This window comes from Schistocerca gregaria, chromosome 5 (assembly GCF_023897955.1).
Source record: "Schistocerca gregaria isolate iqSchGreg1 chromosome 5, iqSchGreg1.2, whole genome shotgun sequence".
In the NCBI taxonomy this organism is placed as follows: Eukaryota; Metazoa; Arthropoda; class Insecta; order Orthoptera; family Acrididae; genus Schistocerca; species Schistocerca gregaria.
Genome location: NC_064924.1, coordinates 37,303,820 through 37,323,030, shown reverse-complemented (window position 1 = coordinate 37,323,030; position 19,211 = coordinate 37,303,820). Strand labels below are relative to the sequence as shown.

Here is a 19,211-nt window from a genome sequence, read left to right as displayed (position 1 = left end):
GAGGGGGGGGGGGGGGAGAGGGAAATGGTTGGGAAATCCCATAACTTCTCGATGACCTCATCGATGAAGGCGCTAGCGACACTTGTGTGCCTGATGTCTGCTTACGCTGATACTCTTAAGCTGCGTACTGACAACTTCTCTGGTGACTCGAAACATGGCAAATAGATTTACCACGAGAGAAACTTCATTTCTCTAATCCCATAATCGGATGGTATTTCGGCGGATGAGGGCTCACTCTGAAGATGGTAAGATGTTTATAACCGAAAATTATACGATTCTTCAGACGATATTTCCGCTACGTACCAACAGACGGATGGCTCACTTGGAACATGGCCAACAGATTTATGGCCACAGGCACTTGATTTCCTTAACCGAAATTTCGGCCATGTACCGACAGTTTATTGTCTCATTCAAAAGGCGGGCGCTAGTTTTACAGCCACTGATATTTCGTTTATTAAGCCGATATTTTTACCACGTACTGACAGACTTTCAGCTGGTCCAATGAATGGTCTGTAATAGGTTTACGATCTCAGAAACTCAATTTTTCAATTGATATCTCTGCCGTACGCTGACTGAGGAGATGTTCTACAGGTTTACGGCTGCAGAAACTTTATTTCTTCAACCGATATTCCCGTCATATACACTCCTGGATATTGAAATAAGAACACCGTGAATTCATTGTCCCAGGAGGGGGAAACTTTATTGACACATTCCTGGGGTCAGATACATCACATGATTACACTGACAGAACCACAGGCACATAGACACAGGCAACAGAGCATGCACAATGTCGGCACTAGTACAGTGTATATCCACCTTTCGCAGCAATGCAGGCTGCTATTCTCCCATGGAGACGATCGTAGAGATGCTGGATGTAGTCCTGTGGAACGGCTTGCCATGCCATTTCCACCTGGTGCCTCAGTTGGACCAACGTTCGTGCTGGACGTGAAGACCGCGTGAGACGACGCTTCATCCAGTCCCAAACATGCTCAATAGGGGACAGATCCGGAGATCTTGCTGGCCAGGGTAGTTGACTTACACCTTCTAGACCGCGTTGGGTGGCACGGGATACATGCAGACGTGCATTGTTCTGTTGGAACAGCAAGTTCCCTTGCCGGTCTAGGAATGGTAGAACGATGGGTTCGATGACGGTTTGGATGTACCGTGCACTATTCAGTGTCCCCTCGACGATCACCAGAGGTGTACGGCCAGTGTAGGAGATCGCTCCCCACACCATGATGCCGGGTGTTGGCCCTGTGTGCCTCGGTCATATGCAGTCCTGATTGTGGCGCTCACCTGCACGGCGCCAAACACGCATACGACCATCATTGGCACCAAGGCAGAAGCGACTCTCATCGCTGAAGACGACACGTCTCCATTCGTCCCTCCATTCACGCCTGTCGCGACACCACTGGAAGCGGGCTGCACGATGTTTGGGCGTGAGCGGAAGACGGCCTAACGGTGTGCGGGACCGTAGCCCAGCTTCATGGAGACGGTTGCGAATGGTCCTCGCCGATACCCCAGGAGCAACAGTGTCCCTAATTTGCTGGGAAGTGGCGGTGCGGTCCCCTACGGCACTGCGTAGGATCCTACGGTCTTGGCGTGCATCCGTGCGTCTCTGCGGTTCGGTCCCAGGTCGACGGGCACGTGCACCTTCCGCCGACCACTGGCGACAACATCGATGTACTGTGGAGACCTCACGCCCCACGTGTTGAGCAATTCGGCGGTACGTGCACCCGGCCTCCCGCATGCCCACTATACGTCCTCGCTCAAAGTCCGTCAACTGCACATACGGTTCACGTCCACGCTGTCGCGGCATGCTACCAGTGTTAAAGACTGCGATGGAGCTTCGTATGCCACGGCAAACTGGCTGACACTGACGGCGGCGGTGCACAAATGCTGCGCAGCTAGCGCCATTCGACGGCCAACACCGCGGTTCCTGGTGTGTCCGCTGTGCCGTGCGTGTGATCATTGCTTGTACAGCCCTCTCGCAGTGTCTGGAGCAAGTATGGTGGGTCTGACACACCGGTGTCAATGTGTTCTTTTTTCCATTTCCAGGAGTGTATATTGACTGACTACACACCGGTGTCAATGTGTTCTTTTTTCCATTTCCAGGAGTGTATATTGACTGACTACAAAAACTGCTTTTATTCGATAGACATTTCGGCCGTATATTGCCACACTTTTGACTCACTCAGAAACACAATTTCTTCACCAGAAATCGTAGAGTCATGAATCTCTAGGTTACATGCGCTATCTTTACACCTGTAGTCGCTGACCCAATGTAAACAGACTCAGTTTAACAAGTTGCGTTAAATGTTAAGATATGTGTTTCTTACATGACTATAGAATTAGTACATCTCTCTTTTCATGTAGTGTCTAGCCGCTGGGAAGGTAAGGAACGATTTTGAAAGGGTCCGCACAAGTCTTAATGCGCCCATCGCAGAATGTCTCTTTTTTCTGTGAGATTTTTATTGTAATATTTGCATGTCTATTAATAGAATTGTATCATTTTAATTGAGTTATTATGGAAATTATCTCTATATTTTGTCAGCTTGAATTTTAAGGGAATAAAAGTTAACCTGAGAAAACAGAAGAGGTTGTGGAAGAATGTTTTAAACAGAAAAAGTGGTTTTTGGATGAGTTTAACTACATTTTAGGTGAGAGAAGAATTTGTTTTTTTGCTATTGATGACTGAAACATTAAAAAGTTCTCGTAGTCGTTGGCCCTGTTTTGCGTATCCTGTTACCTCTTCCTTCTCATGCTACAGTAAACGAAACCAGTAAACCTATATAAGAAATTGAAATTATTATCGTTAGTCAATGAAGTATTTTGATACTCAATAGATAGCATAGAACCTGGAAGGGAACCTTTATTGCCTCAGTTGCTACATAACGTTCGACGAACTTGGAGGACGTAAAACATTATCAGTTGAGAGCGAAGCAATAAATAATGTTTTGGCCATACACCGAGCTAGCGTCGGCTCACTCGGAAGATGTCGGACATATTTTTGGCAACAGAAAGTCTGTATCCTCGTCCGCATGTGGAGAGGCAGTCGATCCACAAGGGAAACTGCCGAGAGGGTTATTGGTATAGGAACTACTTATTTGTTGAAGCGTATCTGCGGGAGAGCTGGCTCGCTACGACGTTCGCCGGAATGTCTACGCGACTGGACGCTCGAAATCTAATGGACTGCATACAGACAACTTTTTATGTGATGTGGGACTTCAGACAATTTAGTTAATGTCCCTAGTAAAATGATCATACAAAGTCCAAATGGGGCGAGAGGGAGGACGTCGTTTCAAATCTGTGTCTGATCATCCAGATTTCGGTTACCGTGATTTCCCTAAATCGTCCCAGACAAATGTAGGACGGTTCCTTTGAAAAGGGCACGACCCATTTTCTTCCCAATATCCGAAACCACCTGAGCGTGGACCCTGTCCCTAGTGACTTCCATATCGAAGGGACGTTAAACCACAATCTTCCTCCATATTTCAGCATCCAAAAAATCAGGTTCAATCTATGTTAAACATTTAATTCTCATTCTTATAGAATGGACATTCTTTGCGGCCTTCTATTCTCTTTTCTCTAAATCTGTATTTGGACCAGTTTGGCCCTCAGCGTGAAATAAAATTAATGCAAGTATCGATTGTTCAGATCGACTGAAATTCATATGAGGTGTGATGCCCGTTACCTCGTGAACAAGACGGAAATCTACTGGGAGCAACAGGCGAGCAAGGCGTGTGTTATCTTTGCTCCCTACGGCCGTTGGATAAGCAGCTGCAGCAGCAAGTCGTATACCCTTAGCTTATTTATTTGTTACATAGTTTAATTCTTAATTTTTTGCGTGTTTTTGGTACTTGCATTGTTTAATTCATAAATTTCGGGAGTATTTTAGTATTCGAGAGTTGTAGCATCGCGCCTTAGTACCTGTATAGTGTAAATTCGCGTAGTCGTCTGTCTTCTGATTTTGTTTTGAACGGCCAGTGTGGGTTGGTCACAGCCAGTTTGCTCCCTACCGCCGTTGGATAAGCAGCTGCAGCAGCAAGTCGTATACCGCTAGCTTACTTATTTGTTACATAGTTTAATTCTTAATTTCTTTGCGTGTTTTTGGTACTTGCATTGTTTAATTCATAAATTTCGGGCGTATTTTAGTATTTGAGAGTTGTAGCATCGCGCGTTAGTGTTTACTTCGTAGATTCTTACTTCAATTGCGTGTGAGTTTCGTATAGGAGGTGTAATTTCGAGTTTTAGTTACTGTAATCGTAAATTCAAGCAGATCGTAGCGCAGTCGTTAGGCATTTGTACAGGTTAATTAATACATTCTTTGCGTGTTTCGCTTGCGTTATCTAGGCACAGACTCGTGTTTCAGGAACTGTTGTTCAACATCGATTAGAATGAAGAGGGAGTGCGATTGCTGTGTTCGGATAAGGGCTGAGTTGGCATCCCTTCGCTCACAGCTGCAAGCGGCGCTGACTTCGGTTGCGCAGCTGGAGGCTGTTGCCAATGGGCACCACTGTGGGGAGCTGGACTTGGGTATCACGGGGATGTCAACCTCGTCCCGTCTGTCCCCAGACCGGTCTGCCGCTGTGGTTGCCCCGGTTGCTGCCCGCAGTGGGGCTGAGCCCTCGCCTGTGGTTGATTGGGAGGTCGTTCCAAGGCGAGGCAGGCAGCGAAAGACGTCCCCGGAGGCTGATCAGAAAGCCTCCCCGGTGCGTCTGACAAACAGGTTTCAGGCACTGTCTCTGGCTGAGCCAGATGCAACTGCCTGCCCTGTTTCAGAGGATCATTCTCGGCCTTCAAGGTCCGGGCAATCGCAGAGCGTGGGCTTATAGGTAGTTGGGAGCTCCAATGTTAAGCGCGTAATGGGGCCCCTTAGGGATACGGCGGCTAAGGAGGGGAAGAAATCCAGTGTGCACTGTGTGTGCATTCCAGGAGGAGTCATTCCTGATGTGGAAAGGGTCCTTCCGGATGCCATGAAGAGCACAGGGTGCAGCCAGCTGCAGGTGGTGGCACATATCGGCACTAATGACGTGTGTCGCTTTGGATCTGAGGAAATTCTCTCTGGATTCCAGCGGCTATCTGATTTGGTGAACGCTGCCGGTCTTGCTTACGAGATGAAGGCAGAGCTCACCATCTGCAGCATCGTCGACAGAACTGATGGGCGGACCTTTGGTGCAGAGCCGGGTGGAGGGTCTGAATCAGAGGCTCAGACGGTTTTGCGACCGTATTGGCTGCAGATTCCTTGACTTGCACCACAGGGTGGTGGGGTTTCGGGTTCCGCTGAATAGATCAGGAGTTCACTACACTCAGCTGGCGGCTACACGGGTAGCGGAGGCTGTGTGGCGTGGACTGGGCGGTTTTTTAGGTTAGAAGGCCTCGGGAAAGTACGGTGTGGGCTGCAATCTCAAAGTGTGCATGGTAAATACAGGACGTGCTTGGATCAAGGAACAGTCGGAATTGTAGTTGTAAATTGTTGTAGTTGTGCTGGGAAAGTCCCTGAGCTTCAAGCGCTAATAGAAAGCACAGAAGCTGAAATCGTTATAGGTACAGAAAGCTGGCTAAAGCCTGAAATAAGTTCTGCAGAAATTTTTACGAAGTCTCAGACGGGGTTCAGGAAAGATAGATTAGGCATAATTGGTGGTGGAGTGTTTGTGTCTGTCAGTAGTGGTTTATCTTGTAGTGAAGTAGAAGTAGATACTCCATGCGAATTGGTATGGGTGGTTATACTTAACAGCCGAACTATGTTAATAATTGGCTCCTTCTACCGACCGCCAGACTCCGATGATATAGTTGCGGAACAGTTCAGCGAAAATTTGAGTCTCGTAACAAATAAATACCCCACTCATACGGTTATAGTTGGTGGGGACTTCAACCTTCCCTCGATATGTTGGCAAAAATACTTGTTCATAACCGGTGGTAGGCAGAAAACATCTTCCGAGATTGTCCTAAATGCTTTCTCCGAAAATTATTTCGAGCAGTTAGTCCACGAACCCACGCGAATTGTAAATGGTTGCGAAAACATACTTGACCTCTTAGCCACAAACAATCCAGAGCTGATAGAGAGCATCATGACTGATACAGGGATTAGTGATCACAAGGTCGTTGTAGCTAGGCTCAATACCGTTTCTTCCAAATCCACCAGAAACAAACGCAAAATAATTTTATTTAAAAAAAAAAGCGGATAAAGTGTCACTAGAAGCCTTCCTAAGAGACAATCTCCATTCCTTCCGAACTGACTATGCAAATGTAGACGAGATGTGGCTCAAATTCAAAGATATAGTAGCAACAGCAATTGAGAGATTCATGCCTCATAAATTGGTAAGAAATGGACACAAAAGAGGCAACGGAAAAAGCATGCGAAGTTCAGAAGAACGCGAAATCCCGAAGATTGGCTAAAATTTACAGACGCGCGAAATTTGGCACGGACTTCAATGCGAGATGCCTTTAATAGGTTCCACAACGAAACATTGTCTCGAAATTTGGTAGAAAATCCGAAGAAATTCTGGTCGTATGTAAAGTACACAAGCGGCAAGATGCAGTCAATACCTTCGCTGCGCAGTGCCGATGGTACTGTTACCGACGGCTGTGCCGCGGAAGCGGAGTTATTGAACGCAGTTTTCCGAAATTCCTTCACCAAGGAAGACGAATGGAATATTCCAGAATTTGAAACACGAACATCTGCTAGCATGAGTTTCTTAGAAGTAGATACCTTAGGGGTTGCGAAGCAACTCAAATTGCTTGATACGGGCAAGTCTTCAGGTCCAGATTGTATACCGATTAGGTTCCTTTCAGATTACGCTCACTGATAGATCTGTACCTACAGACTGGAAAATTGCGCATGTCGCACCAGTGTTTAAGAAGGGTAGGAGGAGTAATCCATCTAACTACAGACCTACATCATTGACGTCGGTTTGCAGTAGGGTTTTGGAGCATATACTGTATTCAAACATTATGAATCACCTCGAAGGAAACAATCTATTGATACGTAATCAGCATGGTTTCAGAAAACATCGCTCTTGTGCAACGCAGCTAGCTCTTTATTCGCATGAAGTAATGGCTGCTATCAACAGGGGATCTCAAGTTGATTCCGTATTTCTAGATTTCCGGAAAGCTTTTGACACGGTTCGTCACAAGCGACTTCTAATCAAGCTGCGGGCCTATGGGGTATCGTCTCAGTTGTGCGACTGGATTCGTGATTTCCTGTCGGGAAGGTCGCAGTTCGTAGTAATAGACGGCAAATCATCGAGTAAAACTGAAGTGATATCAGGTGTTCCCCATGGAAGCGTCCTGGGACCTCTGCTGTTCCTGATCTATATAAATGACATGGGTGACAATCTGAGCAGTCCTCTTAGGTTGTTCGCAGATGATGCTGTAATTTACCGTGTAGTAAGGTCATCCCAAGACCAGTATCAGTTGCAAACCGATTTAGAAAAGATTGCTGTATGGTGTGACAGGTGGCAGTTGACGCTAAATAACGAAAAGTGTGAGGTGATCCACATGAGTTCCAAAAGAAATCCGTTGGAATTCGATTACTCGATAAATAGTACAATTCTCAAGGCTGTCAATTCAACTAAGTACCTGGGTGTTAAAATTACGAACAACTTCAGTTGGAAGGACCACATAGATAATATTGTCGGGAAGGCGAGCCAAAGGTTGCGTTTCATTGGCAGGACACTTAGAAGATGCAACGAGTCCACTAAAGAGACAGCTTACCCTATACTCGTTCGTCCTCTTTTAGAATATTGCTGCGCGGTGTGGGATCCTTACCAGGTGGGATTGACGGAGGACATCGAAAGGGTGCAAAAAATGGCAGCTCGTTTTGTATTATCACGTAATAGGGGAGACAGTGTGGCAGATATGATACGCGAATTGGGATGAAAGTCATTACAGCAAAGACGTTTTTCGTCGCGGCGAGATCTTTTTACGAAATTTCAGTCACCAACTTTCTCTTCCGAATGCGAAAATATTTTGTTGAGCCCAACCTACATAGGTAGGAATGATCATCAAAATAAAATACGAGAAATTAGAGCTCGAACAGAAAGGTTTAGATGTTCGTTTTTCCTGCGCGCTGTTAGGGAGTGGAATGGTAGAGAGATAGTATGATTGTGGTTCGACGAAACCTCTGCCAAGCACTTAAATGTGAATTGCAGAGTAGTCATGCAGATGTAGATGTAGATAAAAACACAGACAAAATTATAATCGTTACGAGCAAGTAGAAACAGCATATTTTGTGTCTCATGAGGTAGCTGATATCGAATATAGTACAACAACTCGAATCGAAATGATATTGTTCTGTGATTCCAATCTAGAACATATTCTAAAATAGCGTAATACAAGTAGAATCAATGATCAAATTCAACGCTAGACGTTGATACTACCAGTCATTGCTTTGTCTGATCAGAACAGTCGTTTAACCAACCTCAATAATCTTAAATAATTTACTGGTAGACTCCCGATCATCCCGTACATCAAAATAAAAAGTTTACTTTGTAGGGAGCACATACCAGCTGTTGACATTAATCTCAATTTTTGATAATAATATCAGCTGATGTGATACTGCCGAGGTGTGTATTTCTTAATGTACACAAGCCCTTTGTATCCGACAGCGTTACTGGTTGGAAAACACATGAATCAACAGAAAAGTTAAATCAGTAGAAATAATCAGTTCCTCACGTTCCATAGCGTACACTGTCTATAATTTAGAGGTAATGTGTGACAGTGGAGAGACCGCAACGAATACTCTGTAAAACTGTAGGTGAAAGAATCCAAAGCACTCACTTATGTTTTCCACTTTGTTCCCGTTCTGCTGAACCTTGTCCCCATCAAGGAACCCTTTGTTCTTGAGCTGTATCAGAAGCTGCATGTAATCCTTCCTCATGACGCCGTTCTCCTCTCTGTAGGCCACAGTATCCGCAATCATCTTCCGAAAAAAGCTGCTGACGTCACTGAAGCCACACTTGACCCTGAAATGTTGAAGGCACCAGTAATATTCATCTTATTATTTTTATCTGTTTTCCTAAGATTTAACTGAAATTGGTGTAGTTAGTTAGCACACAATTGTAGATGAGACGAATGTTATCCCGGACCTTTCGTTAGTCAACCATATTCGGCGAATAGGATCATAATAATTAACACTAATTGGACATCCTAAACCGAGTTTAACATTAATTCAGTGTGTGGGTAATAGGAGACATGAGTATACAAAAGAGAAATGTACACACATTTAATGAACTAAATGCTGTGTGTAAATCGTATGCAAAGCCTGTATAGCAACCTCTCATATTATGTTAATTGTATCTTCAGAGCGCAAATGAAGAAGTGAGTGATAATTACCCAGCAGTGTACTCAGCATCTATTATATCTATAATCTACCATTGAACAGAACTACTATAGCATTTCCGATAAACGGCACCGTTTCCTAGAGATTTTAAAAAAATAAACCAAATACGAGCAAGGAAACCAGAGAGACACGTGACGTCACATGAGAAACAGAACAACGGCAGTAACCGTAGAACTGAAGGATTGTAGGCAGCGAGCGACAGTAATTGAACCATAGGCGAAGACAGGATTTGATTTTTGTGGTGATTTTCAACAAATAGACATCGTTATAATGTGGATTTGCAATAAAACACATGGCACAACGCCGTGTATGTATTTCTATATAAAATTTAAATTATTGTGGGTCATTTAGCTATTAAATTATCACGTTCATCATCAAGCAGACATCAGTCAGTAAAATTCTTTTCTTGATGGTATCTACATGGACATATGTTTTTTTATGCCAATAAGTGTCATTTAGAGATTATAGTGAACATCTGTGCATTCATGTCGACAATACACGTCTTTCCAACAACTGGTATAGTTTAAAACAATAACGAGACAGAAGCAGCACTGTGACCGCCATGGAAACGAATTTCCATGCTGCTTAATACCGACAACACATGTTCGGTGTCCGCTTCGTAGGCCCATTGATCGTCTGCTGCGGTAGAATTATGGAAGTAAGTGAAGTGGTTTACGCCGTGTGAACAGCTAAAGTCATTAGAGACGGAGTGTTACTCGGATTTTTTATATCAGAGTGGAAGGAAACGGCGTAGCCTTCTCAAAGAACCATCTCGGCATTCGCCTAGAGTGAACAGAGAAACCACGGAATCCCAAATCTGGATGGTTGGCTCTGAGGATGAATTCCTGTCTCCCCAATGCGAGACTAGTGCATCAGCTGCTACGCCGTCTCGCCATACCATGGTGGGAACGCACGAAAATTATAAACTTTCGTGAAAGCAAAGTTTGTGTTGAAATGTGGTAACTATTGTAATGAACATGAAGTTAAATGAAGCAGTGTTACATCTTAAAGGTTGGCAATGGTCGGCTACTGCAGGAAGTCCACAGACTTTTGTCGACACATTGTAGCGATGCAAGGGGTACCAGATTCGTCATAAAAGTACGTAAATTACTCAACTGATAGTATTTTTCAGTACAGGTATTTCGCCCATTCCAAGGAAGTATCAGTTCGTGACGTCATCGTCAGACACGAGTTGACAGTAATCTCAATCAGTTTTAGCAGGCTAATAGTTTCTTTCATGGGATAAAATTTTATTGATTATGAAATACAAGTTCTTGAAGTTTATTTAGAGTAGGAAATGTTTAATTAGTAGTTGCGTGACATAATTTATCTGTTTAATATAAAGGGTTTTGATTTTTGTATGCATGTAAAAAATGTGAATTTATGTGCGGCTTTTAGACGAGTTACCATTTAGAGTGCTAAAAGTGCGCGTGTACGGTTCGCTGGCCTGTACGGTGAATTTCATTTTGTGATTTTGGGTCAAATAGAGACAAACGCAGGTTCATTTGGACTTTACGTGAGTTAGACACATCACGTCATTACAAAAAGCCGTTTAGTCCATCAACGAAAATTGAAACCTGGGCGCTCAATTTGAAACATGGTACACGCTAGCGCGTGATTGAACTTTCCAGTAAATCTCAAATAATAACTGCATACCTGCTTCGATTTAACGCACTAAGTTTAAAATTACTTTTTGAGACAAATAATGATTTTTGATGAAAACGAACCGGAAATTTATTCAAAATATCGAGGTTCCGTTTTAATTAGGACACATATCACCTTATTGATCAGGTCGCTTAGCAACAATTTAATGCAAATCAGTTCATTCATTAGAATGATTTACGACGTAATAAGTCCAATTGCATATACAAACGGTTACATTGAATTTGCTGATCGAATGAGAGGATAAGAGTGTTCTTTTCCAGAAATGCCAATAAACCAGCGGTTTCAACAGTTAAATTACCAACTATTGTGTAACTTCATTGCTATTGCATTTCAATGACGAACATTATTCTTATTGATAAATGAAAATTAAATGGAAGTAGATTTTGAATACTCACCAATACTGCCAAGAAGCAGTTCACATCACAACCAGTAATAAATACCAATATAATTGAAAGGGCATTACTTGATTAAAACAGAGCAATCAGCTTCCAATTCTAGGATAAGCTGTACCAGGTGGAATTATTGAAATGTTGAGGAAGTGTAATAAGGTTTATCTGAACTATCATACATTATTATTGTGACGCTTCACAAGAGATCTCAAGAAGCTGGGGTCAAGAAACATGTAAAGAAGAAACACCGGTATAACATAAGCTTACTGATGCCAATTATTGCTTACAAAAATTTTCTTTTCAGTTTCGCCCCCTTTTTGTGATTTGTACTTGTTGATAGAAGTGTGAAACAGACTGTTTTATTTGAGGTCCTGTTAACCTTGGCAAGAGTAATCGTTACTTACACGCCTTCCAAGTATGAAACGTCCCCTTAGAAAAATTATTACAAGACTGTGCTTAAACTGAAACACAATATTTTTTAGCGCAACGCAATCTGACTTTCAAAAATCCCTACGAAAGAATGGCCCTGACTAACAATAACCTACACGTTTCGCAAACCACTTACCTCACAAAAATCTTCGTTACTCAAGCTACTGCAATACAGCGAGCGCCACTACTGCCAGCTAAATAAAAGATTCAAACTACTGAAGGCACTAACTACTGATAGGCATAGTTAGCAAATGAAAGATTTTAATAGAGAACAAACAATGTATTTACCTCACTAGTCATAATATATATAGCAGTTCATGACACCAATTCTTACAAATTTCAAAACTCCGCCATCTCTCTCCCCACGTCCACCACTGCTGGCGGCTCACCTCCAACTGCTACGCGCTGTTAGCATCCAGCTGCCGCTGCTCAACACTACAAAGGCAGACAACAATGGAAACTAAACACAGACTGCGCACAGCACAGCCAGTGATTTTTCATACCGAGCGCTAAGCGGCGTTACCAATAAGAAAGCCTAAACAGCCTACTTACACAAGCTACAACAAAAAACGCTAGTTTTTCACGTTTCGATGATTATCTGTTTGGGCGCCATAAAGTGTGCAATATCTGAGAACTGGCCAATTTGACGAAAACTTTTCTCTGAGAAAAGTTCTAGAGCAATGAAATACGTTTTCAAAAAGATGAAGATAGTGCCCAAAAATATAGTTTTTTAATACAACGATAATACAGCGATTTATCAGTTTTATGGAAATCACTTGGTTAACGACGCCTTTTTTTTGTTGCAATATTCTCTTTTCTTGCTTCGTGTATTTATCAGTACAATCATTCTCTGTATTTCTATGCTACGATGACGAAAACGTGTGCTTTCAGCAAGGTCCTTTACTGACCACTGTTAGATATGTCAGTGGAGAAGGCGTCAGTAATTAGTGACCTATGTTTAGTCACGTTCGTCAGTGGGTTAATATACTAGCGTGACCTTTGACTTTGTAGCGAGAGACCTACGAACAGAGTACATCGGATACAGTGAAGGAAAAATACATACAAACGTTTTTGAGAAAGTATAAGAGGAGAAAAAATGGTAAAAATGTTGTTATGGTGAACTGTACCGCTGTTTATGAGAACGAACTCTTTCACGATGGCACTTATATGTAAAACATTCTCGGTTTTCAGGATAAAATCTCAAGCTTTCGTCGATAGCCTCCATCGCCGTAGTCAGGCGCAACTGACTGTCTTCGCTGCTAACTCTCTCTATGTCTCTCTCTGTCTCTCTCTCTCTCTCTCTCTCTCTCTCTCTCTCTCTCTCTCTCTCTCACACACACACACACACACACACCTTTTACTTTCCCCTCCTTGAGGAAGTGTATGGAGGAGTTTATTGCCTGTTGGCTTTTAGTCCACAATGTATGTTTCGTGTGTGTGTGATCATCTATGATTGTTTTGGCTGTCTGTGTATTGTGGTTATGTTCTGGTGGTGTACTTGCCTGAGTTTGGCAAGATGTTGGGTATTATAAGGATTAAGGATTGGTAATAGGACTTGGAGATTTTGGGATTTTTCTCTTCGACTTAGTCGTCGAAGATCGTCATAGGAAGTTTGTTCTTATCACGGGGCATGTCATACCGACCTAGGAAGTGGATCATGTTATTTCCAGAAATGGAAGAGCTCTCGTAGAAAGCCCTTGCCAGATTTTGGAATCTTTCTTTAGGAGGGGGATTTCGGCTGCGTGCAGGTCGTCGCTGGGGAATCCCATGGGTAGTTGCAGTGCGCTCCCGAGGGCGCGGTTCTGCAGCCTCTGGAGCCTGTCCAGGTGGTGCTTCGCCGCGTATCCCCAGACAAGGCAGGTATACTCCATTACTAGCCTCCTACAGAGCAGGGAAGGGAGCTGGTTGTGTTGAGGACTGGGTGTAGGATGGACATTCTGACACAGACATTTCTGTGGACCTCGTCTTTGTGGGGTTTCCACGTTAGTCTCGAGTCCACGGTTACAACGAGATACTTGGCGGATCTGCGCATCTTTTGTTATCTACTGTTCTCTCGCCGTTTGACTGGGAGTGGGTGGACGGCTGCACATCAAAGAGCACATCTTAGCTATACATCGGATAAACAAGGAAAGAAATTTGAGCGTCTTGCAGTCATCACGTGAAACAGCACGCACTGTCGCCAACCTATCGGAGAAGAACCTGGACAAAGGAGCCATCTCGGCCCCGGCCCTTAATAAGGGTTTGAATGTTTCTCCTACACCACGTACTATACCCGTCGTGGATCTTATCAGTGCAGTGCACAGGACGACGCCGACGAAGTGCGATTACTACGTCGCTTTTTGGCCTCAGCTAAGCCTCCGAGACGTAATATTAGTAGAGAGGAGAGGAGGAGGGGCTACGTTTACTTCGGAGAGATGAAGATCTTGTCGTATTACCAGATGACAAAGGAAATTCCAGCGTCGTTCTTAACACTACCGAATATCATAGCAAAATGACATCACTGATGGAGGACAGTACGTACAAATGTCTTACACGGGACCCAACTTTGACGTACAGCAGAAAAACTATGGAGCTACTGAAGAATTCCGGTCTGCCAGATGATGTTACGAAAAATCTCAGAGTCCGAACTCCTAGACCTCCCAGGTTGTACGGAATACCGAAGACCCACAAGGATAATGTTCCTTTGAGACCTATTGTCAGTGCAATTGGTTCTCCTACATACAAGCTGTCCACAAAGGTTCCTGTGGAGGACACTTCGAAACTGCTGGCGGATCTTTTTCCTCCTCAAACTGTAAAGTTGATCCGGCTTGTGATGACGACCACCTACTTCTTGTGTGGTAATACATTTTATGAAAAGACGGATAGTATGGTGGTGGGCTCTCCGTTGTCTCCATGAGTGGCTAACTTTTTTATGGAGAATTTTGAGGAATGTGCATTAAATTCGGCTCCCTTCCGTCCGTCCTTATTATATCATTATGTTGAAGATACATTTATGATCTGACCACGGCGCAGGAGCTCTCGAACAATTCATGGAACACATGAACAGTATATATCCGAACATCCGGTTCACTGTCGAAATGGATAAGGAAGGAAGGCTTCCATTCTTAGACGTTTTAGTGCGACGGCAGTCGGCCGGGCGTTTCGGCCACTCTGTGTACCGTAAGCCGATCCATACCGATTTATACCTTAATGCACAGAGTTTCCATCTCCCTGTTCAGAAGAGAGACGTTGGTATACAGACCAAAAACTGTTTCTGACGAGGACCACTTGAAGTCCGAAATTAACCATCTGAAGGACGTGTTCCGAAAAAATGGCTATGGCGCACTCACTTTAGAGGCAGCGTTCTCCAAGAAAAGGAAACGTGAAAATGCTGCACACACAGAGGATAAAACACCGATTGCGGTTCTTCCTTTTGGTGGCGCTATATTCAGCAAAATAGGGAGAGTTCTTCTAAGAAAATTAAGGAGATGATGTGCCCTGTTAAGAACAGTCTTGGCGTCAGGGTCCCTGGAATTTATATTATCCCCTGTGAGTGTGGAAGCAAATACATAGGTCAGACCACTCGTACTGTTTCCGACCTCTGCCCAAGAACACCAACGGCATATTAAAAATAGAGAACTGGAGAAATCGGCAATTGCGGAGCACAGCCTCACGAACAAACATAAAATACTATTCGATGAAACTCTGTACCAGCAGACAGCGCCAGCCGCCGAGCAGCACAACGCACAACGCCAAGGTATCGACAAGCATGATACCGACCACTAACAAAGCCTATCCTTGCACAACCTATCGCAGGCAGCAAGAAAACCCCTACTGCTCTTACCACCCGACCTAACTATCGCAGAGGTTTTTTCCCTTGGCACTTTTTTTCCTCTGCCCTTAAAACGGCTACTCTTCGTCAGATTTCGACCAATCTATCTCCAGATGAGCGCGTATTAATGGTTAATCTTAACCAGACGTACGCAAACATCGCAGTACCCACATCCTGCGACACCTCACTTTAGTGAATACTAACCCTTATGCAGAGATTGCAGTAGACCTTTTGTGTTAGCCATCATGCCGGTGTGGGCGTGGAGGGGCTCCACCTCTGGAGCGAAGACACTCAGTTGGCTCCTGACGATTACGATGGAGGCTATCGCTGAAAGCTTAAAATTTTTCCTGAATTGACGCTGCAAGAAAACCGAGAATGTTTTACATACAAGTACCGCTGTTGTTGTTCTTAAAAGTGCAATAAATGTTATTGGAAGGATCATAATCCTAAAATGGGAAGGGTGAGAAATCAGTCCTACATTTATCGATCATTGTCTCAGAAATTTTACCTTAAAAGAAACTGTTTATTTTGTGGGGTAGAGGCATCACAGGATTACATAAAAACCGAATTTTTTTATGTCGGTCGTGAAGGACACGCTTTCAAAATCTATAACGGAAATGGTGACAAAACGCAATAATTACCCCGACACGCTAGAAAAATTTCGTGTAAGGCGCATCGAAGACCATTTTGCTGTTGAAGGTAGATACTATTGTAATTGTAGAAAAGGTTTTTCAAATCTGATATTTAACTTGAGAATAGCATTGTATGACGTTTATGAGGTATCTGCCTGGCACGATTTCATTGGTGGGCGTTTGGAAGCCGATTAAGATGAATTGTAATGGACTCTTCCCAAACAGAGAGACGGTACAAAACCGCCTGTTCTAAAATATGTATGAAGAATTTTTATTTTTGAAAAAATAAATCAGCACAAGAAAACCATGATATGCTTTAGAAACACAAGCCATTCCATCTCATCTGACATGAGATATGAGGCGAGGAGCAAAGAGCAATAACAGGACAGCACCTGAATTGTTGAAACTGCTGCTGTGGACCCGGAGGACATTAGTTCACGAGCTTACGAAGTGGAGATGTATCTCGCTTCAGACATGTTCTTGGATAAAGTTGCAAATGACATCCCGAACCACTGAAATTACTTGTTAGAATGATGATTTTCCCGAAAAAGAAAAGAGACCGTTGAAAGCTGAAGTCGACAATTAACGGCGTTTCACATTGTGTTACTTCAGCTGCAAGATCGAGATTCTTCGTTTCTAATACACAGGTAGGTTCTGAGAAAATGGTACGTAAAAATATTGATCAAGAGATCTATAGTGGTATCAGACAGTTTGATTTACCGACGACGCAACAAAAGCAGAATCCTCTTAAAACAATTATTTTATCCAGTTTGTGTTCAAAAATGTGGACGTCCACATTGAACAAATTAATTACAAACATAACTAATACCCATGGAAACAAACGTTATATCCAGTGCTGATTTTCTGGGGGAACGCTGAGGGATGCGTACCCCTAAACATTTTCGTCAACAAAGTAATTTTTTACGATGTTGAGAACTTGGAAGAGTGCCAAAGATTTATTTCACGGACCTATATTTTTTATTTCATTTTTTCGTCTTGGTAATTGTAATACAAACAATACCAGTGCAGTTTTTATTGGGAAAAAGTTAAAATATGTGTTCGGTAATATTTCCTTGTATTGGTTTGTATGTCGGAGGCTTGATTGGACTCACCTGTTTCATTTAAAGTGTATTATAGGCCAACTGAAGTGCACGATACCATTTTCTTTTATTGATAAGGAGTTGATGGGAATCGCATACTTCATTTGAATTGATGTAAACTAAAGTATTCGATACCACATTCTCTTGTATGTTTGTGTGTTTCTCGGTATCGCCTGCTTCACTTGAGCTGTAAATCAACTGAAGAGTCCTATACCATACTTTTTGTAGTTCGATATGTTGATGATGTCATGACTAAAAGCAGGCGGGTGGTATTCCATGCTTCAGTTATAAGTAATTTTCGCTGCATTATATCTAATGTCGGAGTACCCTCAAACTTTTCTTTAGAAAAAAAGCTCTGGTTCTATCCTTTATTCAATATTATTCTGTTAGTATTTTTGTTTCCAAAACAAAACGTAAAGACGAAAGTAACTTTGGCGTGTAACGTAGCTCCAAGAAATTTGTACCATACAGAGAAAGGACTGCTAGAGGACAGTAAAGAATGTAACCGGAAGAAATACCCTCTGAGGCCAGCAGAAGTGATCTTTTTATTCAGAGACAATAATTACAAATAGGTCACTGCGGTTGATGATGGTCCCCTTAACATTACGAAACACGGGCCACGATTCTTGATACAGGTGAGTGATCGCCGAGGGCGGCAATACGTGCTGCTACGCTAGCCACAAGGCAGCTGAGGAGTTCTTGTGATAGTTCGTCCCATCCATCATTTTAACACCAACTCTTCCGCACGGGCGTCGATTTATGGGTGAGCACGCGTCAGCACATCGAACAGCACGGGTTGAGAAGCTCTTGGAACGACAAGATATTCAGTGACAGCTCTGGACTGTCCGTTTCCCGTTGAGCACCTGCGGGACGCGTTGCGCAGCCACACCGCAGCGTGTCCACGTGCGGTAGCGACCGCCCTGCACTTGAGGAGGAGTGGAAAGCCCCGCCTGCCGCAAGAACTCGTACCGACCTCGTGGCGAGCACGGAAGCACGGTGCGGAAAATGCATCGCCATCCACGGTGATCGCTCACCCTGTTAAGAATAATGTTTTCGCCTTTTGTAAACTCCATGGTCCATCACGAATCGCAGTAACTTCAGTGCAATAATTGTATCTGAATAAAAGCGTCATTTCTGATCGTATCTTTCAGTTACCTTCTGTACCACACTAAGAATGTCCACGTTTCATCTGTCTATGTTACTTGTCAGTGACACAAGAGGTTCAAATGGCTGTGAGCACTATGGGACTTAACTTCTGAGATCATCAGCCCCTAGAACTTAGAACTACTTAAACCTAACTAACCTAAGGGCATCACACACATCCATGTCCGAGGCAGGATTCGAACATGCGACCGTAGCGGTAGCGCGGTTTCCAGACTGTAGCGCCTAGAACCGCTCTGTCACTCCGGCTGGCGACACAAGAGGAGAAAATTACTTTCGTCCTTACGTTTTTCTCCCCCCCCCCCCTCCCCCATGAACCATGGACCTTGCCGTTGGTGGGGCAAGACAGACACGAAGCCCACGGCTACTAAAGTGGTACAAGTTTATATGACGAAGAAATTGAAGAAATGTATGATGAAATAAAAGAAATTATGCAGATAGTGAAGAGAGATGAAAATTTAATAGTCATGAGTGACTGAAATTCGGTAGTAGGAAAAGGGAGAGAAGGAAACGTCGTAGGTGGATATGGATTGGGGCTAAGAAATGAAAGAGGAAGCCGCCTGGTAGAATTTTGCACAGAGAATAACTTAATCATAGCTAACACTTGGTTCAACAATCATAAAAGAAGGTTGTATACATGGAAGAAGCCTGGAGATACTGACAGATTTCGGATGGATTATA

General features: G+C 43.4%; 1 protein-coding gene across 2 annotated transcripts in view; it reads right to left on the bottom strand.

The window, feature by feature from the left end:
* The window catches only part of LOC126272017 (cytochrome P450 6k1-like), a 181,915-nt gene that overhangs the window by 40,002 nt on the left and 122,702 nt on the right, over positions 1 to 19,211 (bottom strand). For both annotated transcript variants that reach the window (XM_049974511.1, XM_049974512.1), the window contains exon 5: positions 8,782 to 8,966. In XM_049974511.1, coding sequence (XP_049830468.1) covers positions 8,782 to 8,966 — 185 coding nt within the window. The remainder of the gene's footprint in view (positions 1 to 8,781; positions 8,967 to 19,211) is intronic.